Source organism: Chiloscyllium punctatum, chromosome 27 (assembly GCF_047496795.1).
Source record: "Chiloscyllium punctatum isolate Juve2018m chromosome 27, sChiPun1.3, whole genome shotgun sequence".
Classification (NCBI taxonomy): domain Eukaryota; kingdom Metazoa; phylum Chordata; class Chondrichthyes; order Orectolobiformes; family Hemiscylliidae; genus Chiloscyllium; species Chiloscyllium punctatum.
The window spans coordinates 52,492,229-52,514,186 of record NC_092765.1 but is presented as its reverse complement, the minus strand read 5'-3'; the positions used below and the strand labels follow the sequence as shown (position 1 = coordinate 52,514,186).

The 21,958-nt window shown below is 46.4% G+C and overlaps 1 protein-coding gene across 4 annotated transcripts in view; it reads right to left on the bottom strand.

Moving 5' to 3' along the window:
* Positions 1-21,958, bottom strand: part of LOC140453703 (granulocyte colony-stimulating factor receptor-like) — a 216,682-nt gene that overhangs the window by 94,949 nt on the left and 99,775 nt on the right. For all 4 annotated transcript variants that reach the window (XM_072548659.1, XM_072548658.1, XM_072548660.1 and 1 more), the window contains 4 exons: positions 18,783-18,909; positions 12,582-12,772; positions 6,513-6,658; positions 6,215-6,371 (listed from right to left, as the gene is read on the bottom strand). In XM_072548659.1, coding sequence (XP_072404760.1) covers positions 6,215-6,371; positions 6,513-6,658; positions 12,582-12,772; positions 18,783-18,909 — 621 coding nt within the window. The remainder of the gene's footprint in view (positions 1-6,214; positions 6,372-6,512; positions 6,659-12,581; positions 12,773-18,782; positions 18,910-21,958) is intronic.

Sequence of the window (21,958 nt, the reverse complement as noted above, 5' to 3'; positions counted from 1 at the left end):
CAAGTAGGGTGTGATCAGAGTTTTGTATAACTGCAGCATAATTTCTGTTTCCTTGTGTACGTAAAGGCCAGCATTCCATTACTTTCTTGATTATTTTCTCTACCTGTTTGTAACATTTTAAGATCTATTGACCTGAATCTCTAAATCTCTATGGACATTCCTTGTATTTAACATCCTACCATCCAGAAAGTATACTGATCAATCCTTTTCAAGTTAAAATGGATCACTTGCTTAAATAGAACTCCATTTGCCATTCACTTTGTCAATTGATATCCCTTTGTAATTTTGTGCTATCGTAATTTTGGATATATGATTTTCTACGCTATTATTCAAGTTGTTAATAAATAATGTGAATTATGAGGCCTTAACACTGATCCTTGTAAGACGCCACTGGTTGCCAATTTGAGTACTTAACTATTAGCGACGTTTCGGGCATGAGCCCTTCTTCAGAAAGAAGGGCTCATGCCCGAAACGTCGATTCTCCTGCTCCTTGGATGCTGCCTGACCTGCTGCACTTTTCCAGCAACACATTTTCAGCTCTGATCTCCAGCATCTGCAGTCCTCATTTTCTCCTACTTAACTATTATCCCTACTTTCTCTTGTCAGCCACTCAACCAAATACCCACATGTCAGTAATTTGCCCACAATTCTGTGGGCATCTACCTCAGTAAAGAGTCACTTATAATGGACTATCAAATACTTTCTGGAACTCCATGGAAACACATCCATAGTCATTCCCCTGTTAGTCACCTTTTCAAAATGTTCAATGACGTTTGTCAGGCATGACCTATCTTTCATGCCTCCAGGCTGGCTCTCCCTGATTATCTGAAAATTTAAAAGGTGTTTAATTACCCTATCCTTCATTATAGACTCCAGAAACTTCCCCAGCATGAATGTTAGCCTAACTGGCTTGTAATTGACTAGTTTTCCTCTTTCACCCTTTTTCAAAAATGGAGTAATAGGTGAAATGTTTCACTCCAGAGGACAGCTCTTATATCCAGGAAACTCTGAAAGATTATAGTCAAGGTGTCTAAAATGTTCCCCCACTTCTTTTAATATCTCTTCTAAAATTATTTTTTACGAACACTTCTTAATTATTAACACTGTGCTGTACCTGGAATGGCAGGATTGCCTTACACGGAAAGACTGAAGCGATTGGGCTTGTATACCCTTGAGTTTAGAAGACTGAGAGGGGATCTGATTGAAACGTATAGGATTATGAAAGGACTGGACACTCTGGCAGGAGGGAACATATTTCCGTTGATGGGGGAGTGCCGAACCAGAGGACACAACTTAAAAATACGGGGTAGACCATTTAGGACAGAGATGAGGAGAAACTACTTCACCCAGAGAGTGGTGGCTGTGTGGAATGCTCTGCCCCAGAGGGCAGTGGAGGCCCAGTCTCTGGATTCATTTAAGAAAGAATTGGATAGAGCTCTTAAAGATAGTGGAGTCAAGGGGTATGGAGATAAGGCTGGAACAGGATACTGATTAGGAATGATCAGCCATGATCATATTGAATGGCGGTGCAGGCTCGAAGGGCAGAATGGCCTACTCCTGCATCTATTGTCTATTGTCTATTGTCCCTCTCCTGGGAGCAACTCAAAACATTTCTCACGGGGACAGTCTCATGGGGACAGTGTAGAGAGACCTTTACTCGTAATTTAAAAGAGCAGACTGAGCTTTACTCTGCAACTAACCCCATGTTGTATCTGTCCTTGGAGTGTTTGATGGAGATACTGCAGCAACAACTTTATTCTGTATGTTACCTGTGCTGTACTGACCAGGGTGTGTTTCATGGGGACAGTGTATATAGAGTTTGATTCTGTATCTAACTCCAAGCTGTACCCGTGCTATTCTACAGGAATAGTACCAGAAAACTGGGGGAATAGCAAATTTGTCCCCTTTTTCAAGAAGGGGAGTAGGGACAACCCTGAAAATTATAGACCAGTGAGCCTTACTTCTGTTGTGGGTAAAGTGTTGGAAAGGGTTGGTAGAGATACGATTTATAATTATCTAAAAAGGAATAATTTAATTAGGGATAGTCAACCTTATTGAGTTCTTTGAGAAGGTGGCCAAACAGGTGGATGAGGGTAAAGCGGTTGATGTGGTATACATAGATTTCAGTAAGACGTTGGATAAGATTCCCCAAGGCTATTGCACAAAGTATGGAGGCATGAGATTGAGGGTGATTTAGCAGTTTGGATCAGAAATTAGCTAGCTGAAAGAAGACAGAGGTTGATGGTTGATGCGAAATATTCACCTGGGAGTTCAGTTACTAGTGGTGTACGACAAGGATCTGGTTTGGGTCGACTTGTTGATCATTTTATAAATTACCTGGATGAGGGCATAGAAGGGTGGCTTAGTAAATTTGCAAACAACACTAAGGTCAATAAAGTTGTGGATAGTGATGAAGAATGTTGTAGGTTACAGAGGGACATAAATAAACTGCAGAGCTGGGCTGAGAGGTGGCAAATGGAGTTTAATGCAGAAAAGTGTGAGGTGATTCACTTTGGAAGGAGTAACAGGAATGCAGAGTACTGGGCTAATGGTAAGATTCTTAGTAGTGTAAATGAGCAGAGAGATCTCGGTGTCCAGTTACATAGATCCCCGAGAGTTGCCACCCAGATTGATTGGGTTGTTCAGAAGGCGTACAGTGTGTTAGCTTTTATTAGAAGAGGAACTGGGTTTCAGAACCATGAGGTCATGTTGTACCTGTAAAAAAACTCAGGTGCGGTCACACTTTGAGTTTTGCGTACAGTACTGGTCACTGCATTATAGGAACAACGTGGAAGCTTTGGAAAGGTTTTGGACGTGATTTACTAGGATGTTGCCTGGTGTGGAGGGAAGGTCTTATGAGTAAAGGCAGATGGACTTGAGGCTGTTTTCTTTGGAGAGAAAAACGTTGAGAGTGACTTAAATGAGACATATAAGATAATCAGACAGGTTGGACAGTGAGAACCTTTTTCTCAGATGGCGATGGCTAGCATGAGGGGACATAGCTTTAAATTGAGGGGTGATAGATATCGGACAGATGTCAGAGGAAGTTTCTTTATTCAGAGAATAGTAGGGGCGTGGAATGCACTGCCTGCAACAGTAGTACACTCACAAAATTTAAGGGCATTTAAATGGTCATTGGATAGGCATATGGATGAGAATAGGTAGGTTGGATGGGCTTCAGAGTGGTTCCTCAGGTTGGTGCAACATCGAGGGCTAAAGGGTCTGTACTGCGCTGTAATGTTCTATGTTCTATCCAACACTCTAGGCAACTTACATATTATTATTAGCTTGCTTTGTTTGTATGATTCTGTTTGGGAAGAATCAAAAAGAGAGGATTTGTGGAGTTTATTGAAAATTGTGTGATTAAGCTACAGCAGTAACAAGGGTTAAATTTGCAAAAAGATGATTTGCAGGTGCAGTTGAAATGAAGGAAGTCAGTCTAAAGCAGAAATTAGAGTATGTGGTGAACAGACTGTTGCTTAAACCTTGTGGTTCAGATATGGGGAGCAGCTCGTGAGTATGTCACAGGGAGGATCAAGTCAAAATGTATAAAAAAAGGATTAAAGCTGTTGCTGCAGAGTTCTCAACTTGCAACTATATAGTCATCATATAAGAAGAAACAAGGCCAGATATTTCACAAGATTGCGGACTTGTTCCTCTTTTCTTGGCAACCCAACACAAATTCTTGTACTGGATTGGACCAAGTTGGGAAGTAGTGGAGCACTTAAAAGTTTCACGCATGAAAACAAAAAAAAAATAGGCAGACAAACAGTCAGTACATTTCAAGTGGGAGATGATGTATTGGTATTCTGAAGTGGAATGGGGATACAATCATATTTGGCACCAGAGACACATAGCTTATCATTGAATTTGAATTCAATTAAAAATCCTGAATTATGGGTCAAACGATGACCATGAAACCACTGTCGATTGTCAGATAAACCCATTTGATTCATTATAGTTCCTTTACGGACCTGGGCTGTAAATTTTCTTTATTCTTTGTCCTTGGAAGGAAACTGCTGCCCTAACCTGGCTGGGCCTACATGTGACACGAGACTTGCAGCCTGAACTTCCCTTACCATTCTTCCCCTCCATTTGTTTTCTTCCACTCCTTTGTTTTGTGGGTCTGTTGTATGTTTACTTGTGTAGAGAGGGAGTTTACAGGGGTTTAGAGTTTTAATTAGTCAAGTGATATGTCAATTATTCATCATTATTTATCTAATAACTGGAATCTATTTATTTGTAATAATAAGTCTTGTTGAGTACAAAGACATGGTCCATGCTTTCTGGCAATTTGGCTCTGAAAGTAAATAGGGAAATTTTGTGTGCTTTTCTAAAATTGTTTAACTTTTGTGATGACTCTCACAGGTCTTGATTTTCAGTGTGTTACTCTGATGAGCATAATCAAAGGTCCCAGGTACATTTACGATTGTTCGGTGAACGTATGTTGCCTGTACTAAAGGAATAGAGCTGAAAATGTGTTGCTGGAAAAGCGCAGCAGGTTAGGCATCATCCAAGGAACAGGAGAATCGACGTTTCGGGCATCAGCCCTTCTTCAGGAATGAGGAAAGTGTGTCCAGCAGGCTAAGGTAAAAGGTAGGGAGGAGGGACTTGGGGGAGGGGTGTTGGGAATGCGATAGGTGGAGGGAGGTCAAGGTGAGGGTGATAGGCCGGAGTGGGGTGGGGGCGGAGAGGTCAGGAGGAAGATTGCAGGTTAGGAAGGCGATGCTGAGTTCGAGGGATTTGACTGAGACAAGGTGGGGGGAGGGGAAATGAGGAAACTGGAGAAATCTGAGTTCATCCCTTGTGGTTGGAGGGTTCCCAGGCGGAAGATGAGGCGTTCTTCCTCCAACTGTTGTGTTGCTATGGTCTGGCGATGGAGGAATCCAAGGACCTGCATGTCCTTGGTGGAGTGGGAGGGGGAGTTGAAGTGTTGGGCTGCTTGGTCCGGGTGTCCCAGAGGTGTTCTCTGAAACGTTCCGCAAGTAGGCGGCCTGTCTCCCCAATATAGAGGAGGCCACATCGGGTGCAGTGGATGCAACAGATGATGTGTGTGGAGGTGCAGGTGAATTTGTGGTGGATATGGAAGTGTCCCTTGGGGCCTTGGAGGGAGGTAAGGGGGAGGTGTGGGTGCAAGTTTTGCATTTCTTGCGGTTGCAGGGGAAGGTGCCGGGAGTGGAGGTCGGGTTGGTGGGGGGTGTGGACCTGACGAGGGAGTCACGGAGGGAGTGGTCTTTTCGGAACGCTGATAGGGGAGGGGAGGGAAATATATCTCTGGTGGTGGGGCCACTTCCAAACGGACCCCACCACCAGGGATATATTTCCCTCCCCTCCCCTATCAGCGTTCCGAAAAGACTACTCCCTCCGTGACTCCCTCGTCAGGTCCACACCCCCCACCAACCCAACCTCCACTCCCGGCACCTTCCCCTGCAACCGCAAGAAATGCAAAACTTGCACCCACACCTCCCCCCTTACCTCCCTCCAAGGCCCCAAGGGATCCTTCCATATCCGCCACAAATTCACCTGCACCTCCACACACATCATCTATTGCATCCGCTGCACCCGATGTGGCCTTCTCTATATTGGGGAGACAGGCCGCCTACTTGCGGAACGTTTCAGAGAACACCTCTGGGACACCCAGACCAACCAACCCAACCACCCCGTGGCTCAACACTTCAACTCCCCCTCCCACTCCACCAAGGACATGCAGGTCCTTGGACTCCTCCATCGCCAGACCATGGCAACACGACGGTTGGAGGAAGAGCGCCTCATCTTCCGCCTGGGAACCCTCCAACCACAAGAGATGAACTCAGATTTCTCCAGTTTCCTCATTTCCCCTTCCTCCACCTTGTCTCAGTCAAATCCCTCGAACTCAGCACCGCCTTCCTAACCTGCAATCTTCCTCCTGACCTCTCCGCCCCCGCCCCACTCCGGCCTATCACCCTCACCTTGACCTCCCTCCACCTATCGCATTCCCAACACCCCTCCCCCAAGTCCCTCCTCCCTACCTTTTATCTTAGCCTGCTGGACACACTTTCCTCATTCCTGAAGAAGGGCTGATGCCCAAAACGTTGATTCTCCTGTTCCTTGGATGATGCCTGACCTGCTGCGCTTTTCCAGCAACACATTTTCAGCTCTGATCTCCAGCATCTGCAGTCCTCACTTTCTCCTGTACTAAAGGAATAGCCTTATCTGCGATGGTTGCGGTACATACGGCTTTCTGCAGTGCGTCCAAAGTATTCTGCACTCCAGTCGCTCCAGTATCGAGTTGTATCATACAACATACAGCGCAGGCGGATTCGGTACTCAGTGCCTGGTGACAACTGGCACAGGCGCTCCTCTTTCTGCAGTTGGTTGATGACAGCCACCATCTGGTGAAAATAAAAGTGAGAAGCTTAAAGCACTGTACAAAAGTCCTCCCAGTTCAGTGAAGTGCAACCCTTAATTATTGCCAGGAGCTGACTTCCACCTGACATGCTCCCAGGCCAAAACCCAATATGGTCAGCACTAACCTGTCTCCAGGCAGACTCTCCATGTTCTCTGTACTGCAACTGGCATTTAATTTGCAGTTTAATATTCATTGTCCAGCTTATAATCAGACAGTGGCTGTTTTGTTGATCTGCTTGTATGATGGGATAGACAGGCTGCTCTAGCTTCACTAATGTGAAAACAAAGAGGAAGCAATAGTCAGGATAAAAATTTCACAGAAATACAGACTAGCATTGGCAGATGAGGTACAAGATTTCTCAACTGCAGTATCATAACAACTTAGAGAAAGATCTGAATAAAGTCAAGCTTGAGAGATTCATCAATGACCCAGATGCTGTGATTTTCCGATTGCTGTGACTGTATTCTCAGGGTTTCATCACCCAATCCCCGATACTGTAGCATTGAGGTTCCAGAAACCCAGCTACAATGGGAGACCCACATATCGTAACGTTGGGACGCATGTGCCGTGGTGGACAGCAAAGAAGGTTCCCTCAGATTACAACAGGATCTTCAGCAGATGGGCCAATGGGTTAAGAAGTGGCAGATGGAGTTTAATTCAGATAAATGCGAGGTGCTGCATTTTGGGAAAGCAAATCTTAGCAGGACTTATACACTTAATGGTAAGGTCCTAGGGAGTGTTGCTGAACAAAGAGACTTTAGAGTGCAGGTTCATAGCTCCTTGAAAGTGGAATCGCAGGTAGATAGGATAGTGAAGACGGCATTTGGTATGCTTTCCTTTATTGGTCAGAGTGTTGAGTACAGGAGCTGGGAGGTCATGTTGCGGCTGTACAGGACATTGGTCAAGCCACTGTTGGAATATTGTGTGCAATTCTGCTCTCCTTCTTATCAGAAAGATGTTGTGACCTTATAGAGATTTACAAAATTATGAGAGGCATTGATAGGATAAATAGACAAAGTCTTTTCCCTAGGGTGAGGGAATCCAGAACTAGAGGGCATAGGTTTAGGGTGAGAAGGGAAAGATATAAAAGAGACCTAAGGGGCAGTTTTTTCACGCAGATGGTGGTAGGTGTCTGGAATGAGCTGCCAGAGGAAGTGGTGGAGGCTGGTACAATTGTAACATTTAAAAGGCATTTGGATGGGTATATGAATAGGAAGGGTTTGGAGGGAAAAAAAAGAGGTAAAAACAATGACTGCAGATGCTGGAAACCAGATTCTGGATTAGTGGTGCTGGAAGAGCACAGCAGTTCAGGCAGCATCCAAATAGCTTCGAAATCGATGTTTCGGGCAAAAGCCCTTTATCAGGAATAAAGGCAGTGAGCCTGAAGCATGGAGAGATAAGCTAAGGAGGGTGGGGGTGGGGAGAAAGCAGCATAGAGTACAATGGGTGAGTGGGGGAGGAGATGAAGGTGATAGGTCAAGGAGGAGAGGGTGGAGTGGATAGGTGGAAAAGAAGATAGGCAGGTAGGACAAGTCCGGGCAAGTCATGGGGACAGTTACTGAGCTGGAAGTCGAGTTTGTTTCAGAGCAGAGGAAATGACCTGGGAGTTGCAGTGGGAGAGGGATTCCCTGAGATTCTTGTAGAGAGAGGAGGAAAACTTCTTCAAGGCAGGCATCCTTGCAAGAGGATTCGCAGTAGGGTTAAAATCAACGAGGTAAAAACAATGACTGCAGATGCTGGAAACCAGATTCTGGATTAGTGGTGCTGGAAGAGCTTATCTCTCCATGCTTCAGGCTACAAGAATCACAGGGAATCCCTCTCCCACTGACACTCCCAGGTCATTTCCTCTGCGCTGAAGCTCTTCAACCATGTCGTGAAACAAACTCGACTTCCAGCTCAGTAACTGTCCCCTTGACTTGCCCGGACTTGTCCGACCTGCCTATCTTCTTTTCCACCTATCCACTCCACCTTCTCCTCCTTGACCTATCACCTTCATCCCCTCCCCCACTCACCCATTGTACTCTATGCTGCTTTCTCACCACCCCCACCCTCCTCTAACTTATCTCTCCACACTTCAGGCTCACTGCCTTTATTCCTGATGAAGGGCTTTTGCCCGAAACGTCGATTTCGAAGCTATTTGGATGCTGCCTGAACTGCTGTGCTCTTCCAGCACCACTAATCCAGGGTTTGGAGGGATATGGGTGGGACTAGATTGGGTTGGGATAACTGGTCAGCATGGACAGGTTGGATCGAAGGGTCTGTTTCCTTGCAGTACATCTCTATGATTCTATGACTCTATACGATACAGTTACTGTTGTGTCAGGGTCTGTATTGTTGGACAGACAGAATAGTGACTAGTCCCAGATACTATGCTGCTATAGTGTCTGCTACTTAGTGTTGTGTGTCTCAATGACTGGAGCATTAGAATCCCAGTGATAATAGTGTTAGCATCCCTATTATTGTGGTAAAGTGTCTCAGTCACTGTAATTTTAGGTCCCAGTTACTGTAATGTTGGAGTCCCATACTCTGTACAGTCAGTATTCCAGATACTGTCATGTTAGGTTCCCAGTTCCTATAGCATCAAGAGTCTAGAACTGTCAGGGTTCCAGTTACCGCAGTGTCGGGGTCGGTGTTGACGCAGTGTCGGGGATGGTGTTGATGCAGTGGCGGGGTCGGTGTCGATGCAGTGTCACAGGGTCTGTGTTAATGCAGTGTCAGAATCTGTGTTAACACTCTGTCGGAGTCTGTTAATGCAATGTCAGAGTCTGTTAACGCGGTGTCGGGGTCTGTGTTAACGCGGTGTCGGGGTCTGTGTTAACGCGGTGTCGGGGTCTGTGTTAACGCGGTGTCGGGGTCTGTGTTAACGCGGTGTCGGGGTCTGTGTTAACGCGGTGTCGGGGTCTGTGTTAACGCGGTGTCGGGGTCTGTGTTAACGCGGTGTCGGGGTCTGTGTTAACGCGGTGTCGGGGTCTGTGTTAACGCGGTGTCGGGGTCTGTGTTAACGCGGTGTCGGGGTCTGTGTTAACGCGGTGTCGGGGTCTGTGTTAACGCGGTGTCGGGGTCTGTGTTAACGCGGTGTCGGGGTCTGTGTTAACGCGGTGTCGGGGTCTGTGTTAACGCGGTGTCGGGGTCTGTGTTAACGCGGTGTCGGGGTCTGTGTTAACGCGGTGTCGGGGTCTGTGTTAACGCGGTGTCGGGGTCTGTGTTAATACGGTGTCAGGGTTCCAGTTACTGCAGTGTCAGGGTCTGTGTTAATGCAGTGTCGGGGTCTGTGTTAACGCAGTGTCTCTTGTGTTAATTCAGTGTCAGGGTCTGTGTTAACGCAGTGTCAGGGTCTGTGTTAACGCGTGTCGGGGTCTGTGTTAATACAGTGTCAGGGTTCCAGTTACTGCAGTGTCAGGGTCTGTGTTAATGCAGTGTCGGGGTCTATGTTAATACAGTGTCGGGGTCTGTGTTAATGCAGTGTCGGGGTCTGTGTTAATACAGTGTCGGGGTCTGTGTTAATACAGTGTCGGGGTCTGTGTTAATACAGTTTCGGGGTCTGTGTTAATACAGTGTCGGGGTCTGTGTTAATACAGTGTCGGGGTCTGTGTTAATACAGTGTCGGGGTCTGTGTTAATACGGTGTCGGGGTCTGTGTTAACGCGGTGTCGGGGTCTGTGTTAACGCGGTGTCGGGGTCTGTGTTAACGCGGTGTCGGGGTCTGTGTTAACGCGGTGTCGGGGTCTGTGTTAACGCGGTGTCGGGGTCTGTGTTAACGCGGTGTCGGGGTCTGTGTTAATACAGTGTCAGGGTTCCAGTTACTGCAGTGTCAGGGTCTGTGTTAATGCAGTGTCGGGGTCTGTGTTAACGCAGTGTCTCTTGTGTTAATTCAGTGTCAGGGTCTGTGTTAACGCGTGTCGGGGTCTGTGTTAATACAGTGTCAGGGTTCCAGTTACTGCAGTGTCAGGGTCTGTGTTAATGCAGTGTCGGGGTCTATGTTAATACAGTGTCGGGGTCTATGTTAATACAGTGTCGGGGTCTGTGTTAATGCAGTGTCGGGGTCTGTGTTAATACAGTGTCGGGGTCTGTGTTAATACAGTGTCGGGGTCTGTGTTAATACAGTTTCGGGGTCTGTGTTAATACAGTTTCGGGGTCTGTGTTAATACAGTTTCGGGGTCTGTGTTAATACAGTGTCGGGGTCTGTGTTAATACAGTGTCGGGGTCTGTGTTAATACAGTGTCGGGGTCTGTGTTAATACAGTGTCGGGGTCTGTGTTAATACAGTGTCGGGGTCTGTGTTAATGCAGTGTCGGGGTCTGTGTTAATGCAGTGTCGGGGTCTGTGTTAATACAGTGTCGGGGTCTGTGTTAATACAGTGTCGGGGTCTGTGTTAATACAGTGTCGGGGTCTGTGTTAATGCAGTGTCGGGGTCTGTGTTAAGGCAGTGTCGGGGTCTGTGTTAAGGCAGTGTCGGGGTCTGTGTTAATACAGTGTCGGGGTCTGTGTTGATGCAGTGTCGGGGTCTGTGTTGATGCAGTGTCGGGGTCTGTGTTGATGCAGTGTCGGGGTCTGTGTTGATGCAGTGTCGGGGTCTGTGTTGATGCAGTGTCGGGGTCTGTGTTGATGCAGTGTCGGGGTCTGTGTTGATGCAGTGTCGGGGTCTGTGTTGATGCAGTGTCGGGGTCTGTGTTGATGCAGTGTCGGGGTCTGTGTTGATGCAGTGTCGGGGTCTGTGTTGATGCAGTGTCGGGGTCTGTGTTGATGCAGTGTCGGGGTCTGTGTTGATGCAGTGTCGGGGTCTGTGTTGATGCAGTGTCGGGGTCTGTGTTGATGCAGTGTCGGGGTCTGTGTTGATGCAGTGTCGGGGTCTGTGTTGATGCAGTGTCGGGGTCTGTGTTGATGCAGTGTCGGGGTCTGTGTTGATGCAGTGTCGGGGTCTGTGTTGATGCAGTGTCGGGGTCTGTGTTGATGCAGTGTCGGGGTCTGTGTTGATGCAGTGTCGGGGTCTGTGTTGATGCAGTGTCGGGGTCTGTGTTGATGCAGTGTCGGGGTCTGTGTTGATGCAGTGTCGGGGTCTGTGTTGATGCAGTGTCGGGGTCTGTGTTGATGCAGTGTCGGGGTCTGTGTTGATGCAGTGTCGGGGTCTGTGTTGATGCAGTGTCGGGGTCTGTGTTGATGCAGTGTCGGGGTCTGTGTTGATGCAGTGTCGGGGTCTGTGTTGATGCAGTGTCGGGGTCTGTGTTGATGCAGTGTCGGGGTCTGTGTTGATGCAGTGTCGGGGTCTGTGTTGATGCAGTGTCGGGGTCTGTGTTGATGCAGTGTCGGGGTCTGTGTTGATGCAGTGTCGGGGTCTGTGTTGATGCAGTGTCGGGGTCTGTGTTGATGCAGTGTCGGGGTCTGTGTTGATGCAGTGTCGGGGTCTGTGTTGATGCAGTGTCGGGGTCTGTGTTGATGCAGTGTCGGGGTCTGTGTTGATGCAGTGTCGGGGTCTGTGTTGATGCAGTGTCGGGGTCTGTGTTGATGCAGTGTCAGGGTCTGTGTTACTATAGTGGCAGCGTCCATGTTATTGTAGCCTCAGAAACCTTAGTGATAGACTACCTGATACTTTAGTATCAGCTCCCAGTTAATGTTGTGTCAGGCTGATGGGTCATAATTGCTGCACTCACCTGGTGTTACCGCAATGTGATGCTCTCAGGTTGTCACAAATGCTATCGCATCAGGTATCAGTTACTGTGGTGTCCTGGTCCCAGAGAGCGGAGTGTCATAAATCCAGGTGATACAGAATCAGATAACAGATTTTTTAGTGTCAATATGTGTATTACTATAGCGTCGGAATGCCTGATACTGTAGTGTTGGAGTACCAGATAGTTTGCCAGGTATTGTGGTGCTGGTGTGATGGGTCTAAATTACAAAATGCATGGTCTCAGCCACTGTAACCTCAAATGCCCTTGATTGCAAAGTATCTGGGTTCCAATTGCTATAGTGTCGGGATCTCAGTTATACTAATGTCAGTGTATCAGTGTCAAAGTCCAGGTCACTGTAACGCCAGGATCCCAGTTACTGTAGCTCTGTGCTGTCTAATGGATAGTCATTGACAGAGAAAGCTGGAGAGAGTAATTGGTACAGACGGAATGTCACCATATGACAAGCGAGAGATCAGCAGTTGAGGGAGAATTAAAGAACAATATTTACAGAGTTTCAAAACTCACTCACCTACATCCATTGCATCAAGGCACAGGACATCAGATACTTGGGATCCAAGTTCATTCTCCGCAAGAACAAAGATATCATCAGTGGAGAAGAGACGGAGTTTGTCACGGGGCACCGTACAGGAATGGGAATCTTGAGAAAAGCAGTCACTCCACTCTGCATCCATTCCATGATTATGACACTTACCCAGATTCCTAAAGGTTGTGAGGAAACACGTAGACATAGATCAGCAGGCAGCATGGGCAGACAATTTCCTTTAGAGGAAAACGTAGGAGCAATAAGTTCAGAGAGCCCTGGGTGTCGGACACAATTGAGGACTGGAAAAGGAAAAAGAGTCTCAGTCATGGTAGCATCAATGCCCTTGATTGCAAAATATCAGGGTCCCAGTTGCTGTGGCGTTGGGATCTCAGTTATACTAATATCAGTGTATAACTTTTAGTGGGGCGGCACAGTGGTTAGCACTGCTGTCTCACAGCACCAGCGTCCCAGGTTCAATTACAGCCTTGGGCGACTGTCTGTGCGGAGTTTGCACATTCTTCCCTCGTCTGCGTGGGTTTCCTCTGGGTGCTCCGGTTTCCTCCCACAGTCCAAAGATGGTCAGGTGAATTGGCCATGCTAAATTGCCCATAGAGTTAGGTGCATCAGTCGGAGGGAAATGGGACTGGGTGGGTTACTCTTTGGAGGGTCGGTGTGGACTTGTTGGGCCGAACGGCCTATTTCCACACTGTAGGGAATCTAATCTAATCTAAATCAAAAGGCAGAAAATCATCTGTGGCCCGAAAGGAATATAGGAAATGCAGGAGGGAACCTAAAAATGCAATTAGAAGAGCAAAAAGGGGACATGAAGAAGGACTTGCGAACAGGTATACAGAGGATCCTAAGGTATTTTATAAATACATTAAAAGGAAGAGGTTAACCAAAGAAACAGTAGGGCCTATTAGGCACACACTGCAGAGCATTCAGGGACACAGACTGTGATAAACATTAGTTATAGGTTCAGACAGGTAGATGGGTAACTACGAGAGGCAGGCAGGTGATGCAAGAGACTCTTGTAGCTATTTCCCTCTCTAACAGGTATATGGTTTTGGATACAGTTGAGCAGGTAGTTTCTCAGCAACTATAACAGCAGCAGCCAGGCCGGTGTCACCATAACTGGCTCTGCCGGAGAGCAGGGTCAGGCAAGATGCAAGTGAGCTATAATGCTGAAGTCTCATTAATTAGTGGCACGGGTAGGCGTTTCTATGGCCACCATGATGATGCTGCTCCTTTAACAAGGTTATCTTGTCCTTGATTGTTTTTCAGAGCAGTCATAAAGACACAGGTTCTGGGGTATCTCGTTTGGATAGTTTTTAGGGCCAATTTGATTATAGCTAACAAATACTGCCTCAGGCAAAAGGCAGTTAAGCGTTTAAAAAAAACACACGTGCAGAATGAAAGAGCAGTAGCCAGTTCTCCCAGCTCAACTTATCTCTGGTTTGGTTTGTTTTGGTTTTGGCCTGGCTTTTCAGAGCAAGCAGTCAGTTTTGAGGCTGCTGGTCAAAGAAACAGTTACATGGATGTTGTGAAACTTGAAAGGATTTAGAAAAGATTTACAAGGATGCTGCCAGAGTTCAAGGATCTGAGCTACAGGGAGAGGCTGAATAGGCTGGGGCTATTTTTCCTGGAGCATCAGAGGCTGAGGGGTGATCTTATGGAGGTTTATAAAATCACGAGGGGCATGGGTAGGATAAATAGACAAGGTCTTTTCCCTGGGATGGGGGAGTCCAGAACTGGAGGGTTTAGGGTGAGAGGGGAAAGATATAAAAGGACCTAAGGGGCAACCTTTTCACATAGAGGATGTTGTCAGTTTGGAATGAGCTGCCAGAGGAAGTGGTGAAGGCTGGTACAATTACAGCATTTAAAAGGCACCTGAATGGATATAGGAACAGGAAGGGTTTAGAGAGATATGGGTCAAGTGCTGGCAAATGGGACCAGATTAGGTTAGGATATCCGATTGGCATGGACAAGTTGGACCAAAGGGTCTGTTTTCGTGCTGTACATCTCTATGACTCTATGAGTGTGTGGATTAGTGGTGCTGGAAGAGCACAGCAGTTCAGGCAGCATCCAACGAGCAGCTCGTTTTCGCTGCTCGTTGGATGCTGCCTGAACTGCCGTGCTCTTCCAGCACCACTAATCCAGTATTTGATTTTCAGCATCTGCAGTCATTGTTTTTACCTCTATGAGTGTGTGACCTATTCCAGGGATTAGCCTGCTACACATTCTCTGACTGCTTCCAATGCATTTGCATCCTTCCTTAACTAAGGTGACCAATACAGTACACAGTAATGCAGATGTAGTCTTATCATTGCCTTGTATAATTGAAATATAATCTCCTTACTTTTATATTCAATACCCTTCACAATAAATAATAATACTCCAGTAATTTTCCTAATTATAGGAAAATTGTATCTGCATACTAACCTTTTATAATTCATGCACTGGGACACTCTGATGTCTTTGCAATCTCTCAGTTTCAATAATTTGCTCCTTTTTCTAATTCTTTCTGCCAAAATGGACAATTTCACATTTTTCCACATTATACTCCATTTGCTATATCTTTTCCCATTTACTTACTGTTTCTCTATCCTTAGTAACCTCATGCCTTCTTCACAATTTATTTTCCAAATTTCTTTATGCCATCAGCAAATTTAGGAACCATACCATTAGTCCCTTCATCTAAGTCATTTACACAAACTGTGAAGGTTGAGGCCCGAGCTCTGACCCTTGTGGCACACTATTCATTCCATCTTGCCAACTAGAAGATGACCCATTTGTGCCTACTTTTTGTTTCCTGTTAGCCAATCAAGCTTCTATCCATAACAATATGATAACTTCTACACAATGAGCTTATATTTTCTGCAACAAGCTTTGACGTGGTACCTTGTCTAATGCCTTCTGAAAGTCTAAGTACATTATATCCACTAGTTTCCTTCTATCCATAGCACATGTTACCTCCTCAAAAACTCCAATAAATAGTTCAAATATAATTTCAGTTTCACAAAACATGTAGACTGTACTTGATTAGCTTGAGCTTTTTGAAATACTTTGCTGTAATCTTTCTAATAATAGCTCTAACATTATCCCTCCAGCAGATGTGAAGCTAAGGCACTTGTAATTTCCTGCGGTTTCCAGCCTTTTTTTGAATAAAGCAGTTATATTCACTATTTTCCAACCCAGTGGAGCCTTCCCTGAATCTAAGGAATTTTGGAAAATTAAAACCCCAATGCAACGGTTATCTCACTAGCCACATTTTTAAGCGTTTAAGATGAAGTCCATCAGGACCCAAGGAATTGCTAATCCACAGCTGCAACAATTTGTTCAGTACCATTCTTTTGTGATTGTCATTTTCTTGAGTTTCTCCATCCCTTTCATTTCTAGAATATTACTTTCATCCTCTGTTATGAAGGCTGATGCAAACTGCCAGTTTAAATAATCTGCCATGGGTTTATTTCCTATTTTTAAACTCTAGACTGATTTTCTATAGATCCACCATTCACTGTGTTAACTCCTTTCCTTGTTAAATAATTATACAAACACTTACTATCTGTTTTAACATTTCTCACTAGCATTCTCTCATACTTTAATTTTCCTCTCCTTCTTAATGTTTTACCTCTCCATTAATGGAACTTCCACATTGTGGACTTCAATCATTCAAGAGGTCTGCTGATGGCCAATTAGATGCCTGAAGGACTCTTGCAGTAATAGAGACCTGCAGCCGAGGATAAGGCTCTTAAGTCCATCCATGCCGATCAAAACCTTAACATTTGTCAGCACTTGGCCCATAGTCTTGGAAGCCTTGGCATCCCAATATACATCTAAATACTTATGAAATTTTACAAAAGTTTCTGCCTCTACAACTCCTACCAGCAATGTGTTCTAGATTCCCTCCACCCTTTGGGTGAAAAACCCTTTCCCACATCTCCTCTAAACCTTCTGTCCCTTACCTTTAATCTATGCCCCTTTGGCAGTAATCCCTCCATCAAGGGGAAAAGCTTTTTCTGTCTACCCTATCTATGACCCTCATCATTTTATCCCTCTCAATCTTCTACGCTCTAAGCAAAATAACCCCAGTCCAATCTCTTCTCATAAGTAGCCCAGGCAATATCCTGGTAAATCTCCCTTCCATCTGCTCCATTATTATCACATCCTTCTCGTATTGTGGCTTCTAGAACTGCATACAAAACTCTAGCTGTGGCCTAACCAATATTTTATACAGTTCCAGCATAATCTCCCAGCACTTAAACACCACACTATATATCATCTTAACTACTTTATCCACCTTCTCTGATACATTAAGTGACCAGTGGACATATACACTAAGGTTCTTCTAATCCTCATGTCCTAACATTCATCATGTGTTCCATTGTTTGTCCTGCCAGAGTGTATCACCTCATATTTATCCAGATTGTACTCCATTTGCCATTGATCTATATCATCTTGTAGTCCAGGGCTATCATCCTCACAATTTTCCACCCCACCAATCTTTGTATCATCTGCAAAATTATTGATCAACCCTCTTACATTCTAGTCCAAATCTTTTATATAATCCACAAATAGCAAGGGTCCATTGCTGACTCCTAGTGAACCTCATTGAACACAGACACAAAACACCCCTCCACCATTACCCTCTGCTGCCTGCCACTCAGCCAATTGTCTCTCCAGTTTTCCTAATTTCATTGAATCCCATGAGCTCTTACCTTTGCTATCAGCATCCCATGAGATACTTTAGTAAAAGCCTTCTGAAGTCCAGATAGACTACATCAAAAGCACTGCCCTCATCTACACACCTGGTCACCTCTGAAAAAAATTCAATCAAGTTGGTCAAACATGATTTCTCTTTAACAAAGCCATGCTAACTGTTCTTGCTTCTTCCCTGCCTCTGGTGATTTCTTCAGTCTGTCCACACTAGGCTCACAGTGACTCTCCCCTGGTTTTCAGACCTGTAGGCAAGACTTCAGACAGCCCAAAAGAATTCCAGACACACCAATACATACACAGAGTAGCAGACAATAGTGCAGAGTAAAGAGAAAGAGTAACAAGCAGTAAGGCAGACACGGAGTAACAGATACCAGTAAACAAATTAAAGAGATAGTAATATACACAAAAGCAGACAGTAACATTGGATTTTTCTGGTGGGTTCTGATTATTTTCCATGAACATCAAAGTGACTGATCAGAATCAGAGAAACCCTACAGTGCAGAAAGAGGCTATTCAAGTCTATTGAGTCTGCACCGAACCTCTGAAGATCATCCAGACACTCATCATAAATCTTAACCAATGGTTTGGGAACATGTGTTAGGAGTTTGCTGATGAAGGACATTGGTTTTATGAATGTTGAGTGTGAGTTCCATCTTTTAATATCCCTTACTGTAGCAGCATCAACATGTTGGAGCTTTCTGGTCATAATTCAATGTCCATTTGTTCAAGAAACTTCACTCCAGTAGGAAGTTTAGCTCCACTCAAATCAAGATGGAAGCTTGATATAAGATGGAATGAAGATGCACCATGTTTGACTTCTGTCTTAACCTCAAAGGCTCTTTCAGGGATCCATTGGTCAAGATAACTGTTCACCATCAAACAGGCAAAGAATGACAATGAACTTTGCAAGATGTTCCTGATCTTCCTAATGTCTCACAATTTTGCAGGATTTTATAGTCAAATGATTTTGTCAAGTTTGAAAATGATATGTGAAGAGATTGATGTTGCTCACAATATCTTTCATGTAGCCGGCAAGCTGTGAAGATCTGAGGCTGTGCCTCTTGATCGCCTAAACCCACAGAAAGACCTGGAGAGTTACTCTTCACCTCATGTAATGAGTAGCTTCGGAGAGTTTTTACAATGATTTATCCTGCAATGTACTGCAGTCCAACTGGACTTCATGTGATGAAGGAGCTTGTCATTTAAAATAAAGCGGTTGGACTGTAACTTGGTGTGATATGATTTCTGACCATACACAGAACAGCCATACACACACGCGCACACACACATGTAAGCGCGCAACCACAATCATCAACAGACAGTAAAACACAAACAGGATAATATTCCCAGCATTCACACCAAATGATTGATGTCAAGTTATTTTAAAGAATGTTGATGGCATTATTAGCAGGTGACCAAATTAACTTCAATAGGTGGGGGCTTGTGGTAATTGTCCCAGTAACTCACTTTATTCTGCGGAGTGTGTAGGTTGTTCGGATGTAAGGGTCTCTGCCTGGATCCCAGCTGCATGTCATGCTGATTTTTTCCTTCCAGCTTGTTACACAGGTTAAATTTGTTGGCTTCATTGGAGGAACTGGAAACAGAAACATGGATTGCAAATTGAAGCACTTGCAAAGGGACAGTACGCCCTGAACAGAACAGGTAGGCTGAATGATTCGGTCACCTTGCTCTCAAGGATTGCCACCTCTATCTAGATCAATTGCATGATGGAACCTTCTGCAATATGTTGCCCTTTCAGGTGATATTTTCACATTTGTGACCAGCTGACTGACCTTCTGTATGGCACTGCCCATGCACATTGCAGGGTGTGGATATGGACTCCGGTGTGACCCATCTCAGGATGGTCAAAAGAGAATGAGAAGTGAAGGAAGTTCTGAGAGGGGACAGTCAGACATCATGAAATTGGTTCCTGAACTTTGACCTGTGAGTATGGTCATTGTTCAACTGTTGCTCTGTGAAAGTTGATCAAAAGTGAAAATCCGTTCAGAAAACTCACTGAACCACAGCATGATCCAATACCATCCTAACCTGCTGCCTGGGAAGATCCAGCTCTGAGGAGTCTGCCATACCACCCTTTCTCTGCTGTCACCAGAAGTGAACCAATTGTCATAAATTAGAGTGGTGCTAGAAAAGCACAGCAGGTCAGGGAGCATCCGAGGAGCAGGAAAATTGAAGTTTTGGGTAAAAGCCCTTCATCAGGAATGGAGGCAGGGAGCCTCCAGGATGGAGAGATAAATGGGGGAGTGGGGCGAGCTGTGGAGAAAGTAGCAAAGAGTACAATAGGTGAATGGGGGTGGGGATGAAGGTGATAGGTCAGAGGGGAGGGTGGAGTGGATAGGTTGGCAGGTAGGACAGGTCATGGGGATGGTGCTGAGCTGGAAGATTGGAACTGGGGTAAGGTGGTGGGGGGGGGGGGGGGGGGGGGGGGGGGGGGGGGGGGGGGGGGAGGAAGGGAAATTAGGAAACTGGTGAAGTCCACATTGATGCCCTGGGGTTGAAGTGTTCCGAGGCAGAAGATGAGGTGTTCTTCCTCCAGGCATCGGGTAGTGAGGGAGCGGCGGTGGAGGAGGCACAGGACTTGCATGTCCTCGGCACATCCACCAATGTCATTTATTGTATCCATTGCTCCCGATGCGGTCCCCTCTACATTGGGGAGACCAGACGCCTTCTCGCAGAGCGCTTTAAAGAACATCTCCAGGACACCCCCACCAATCAACCCCACTGTCACGTGGCCCAACATTTCAATTCCCCCTTCCACTCTGCCGAGGACATGCAGGTCTTGGGCCTTCTCCACCGCCGCTCCCTCACCACCCGGCACCTGGAGGAAGAATGCCTCATCTTCCACCTCGGAACAATTCAACCCGAGGGCATCAATGTAGACTTCACCAGTTTCCTCATTTCCCCTCCCACCCACCTTACCACAGTTCCTAACTTCCAGCTCAGCACTGACCTCATGACCTGTCCTACCTGCCAATCTCCCTTTCCCACCTATCTGCTCCACCCTTCCCTCTGACCTTTCACCTCCATCCCCACCCCCATCCACCCATTGTACTCTTTGCTACCTTTTCCCCAGCCCCACCGCCTCCCCCCCCCCCCATCCCCCCCCCCCCACCCCATTCCCCCCCCCATCCCCCATCCCCCCCATCCCCCCCCCCATCCCCCCCCCCCCATCCCCCCCATCCCCCCATCCCCCCCCCCCCCCCCCCCATCCCCCTCCCCCCCCATCCCCATCCCCCCATCCCCCCCCCCCCCATCCCCATCCCCCCCATCCCCCCCCCCCCCATCCCCATCCCCCCATCCCCCCCCCCCCATCCCCATCCCCCCATCCCCCCCCCCATCCCCATCCCCCCCCATCCCATCCCCCCCCATCCCATCCCCCATCCCCCCCCCCCCCCATCCCCATCCCCCCCCCCCCTCCCCATCCCCCCCCCCCCCCCCCCATCCCCCCCCCCCCCCATCCCATCCCCCCCCATCCTATTCATATACCCATCCAAATGCCTCTTAAATGTTGCAATTGTACCAGCCTCCACCACATCCTCTGGCAGCTCATTCCATACACGTACCACTCTGTGTGAAAATGCTGCCCCTTAGGTCTCTTTTATATCTTTCCCCTCTCACCCTAAACCTATGCCCTCTACTGTTCTGGACTCACCCACTCCAGGGAAAAGACTTTGTCTATTTATCCTATCTATGCCCCTCATAATTTTGTAAACCTCTGTAAGGCCATCCCTCAGCCTCCGGCCAGCCTGTTTAGCCTCTCCCTGTAGCTCAAATCCTCCAACCCTGGCAACATCCATGTAAATATTTTCTGAACCCTTTCAAGTTTCACAACATCTTTCCAAGAGGAAGGAGAGCAGAATTGCACACAATATTCCAACAGTGGCCTGACTATTGTCCTGTACAGCCGCAACATGACCTCCCAACTCCTGTACTCAATACTCTGACCAATAAAGGAAAGCATACCAAATGCCTTCTTCGCTATCCTATCTACCTGCAACTTCACTTTCAAGGAGCTATGAACCTACACTCCAAGGTCTCTTTGTTCAGCAACACTCCCTAGGACCTTACCATTAAGTGTATAAGTCCTGCTAAGGTTTGCTTTCCCAAAATGCAGCACCTCGCATTTATCTGAATTAAACTCCATCTGCCACTTCTCAGCCCATTGGCCCATCTGGTCCAGATCCTGTTGTAATCTGAGGTAACCCTCTTCACTGTCCACTACACCTCCAATTTTGGTGTCATCTGCAAACTTACTAACTGTACCTCTTCTGCTTGCATCCAAATCATTTATGTAAATGACAAAAAGTAGAGGGCCCAGCACCAATCCTTGTCGCACTCCACTGGTCACAGGCCTCCAGTCTGAAAAACAACCCTCCACCACCACCCTCTGTCTTCTACCTTTGAGCCAGTTCTGTATCCAAATGGCTAGTTCTCACTGTATTCCATGAGATCTAACCTTGCTAATCAGTCTCCCATGGGGAACCTTGTCGAACGCCTTACTGAAGTCCATATAGATCACATCGACTGCTCTGCCTACATCAATTCTTTGTTACTTCTTCAAAAAACTCAATTAAGTTTGTGAGACATGATTTCCCATGCACAAAGCCATGTTGACTATCCCT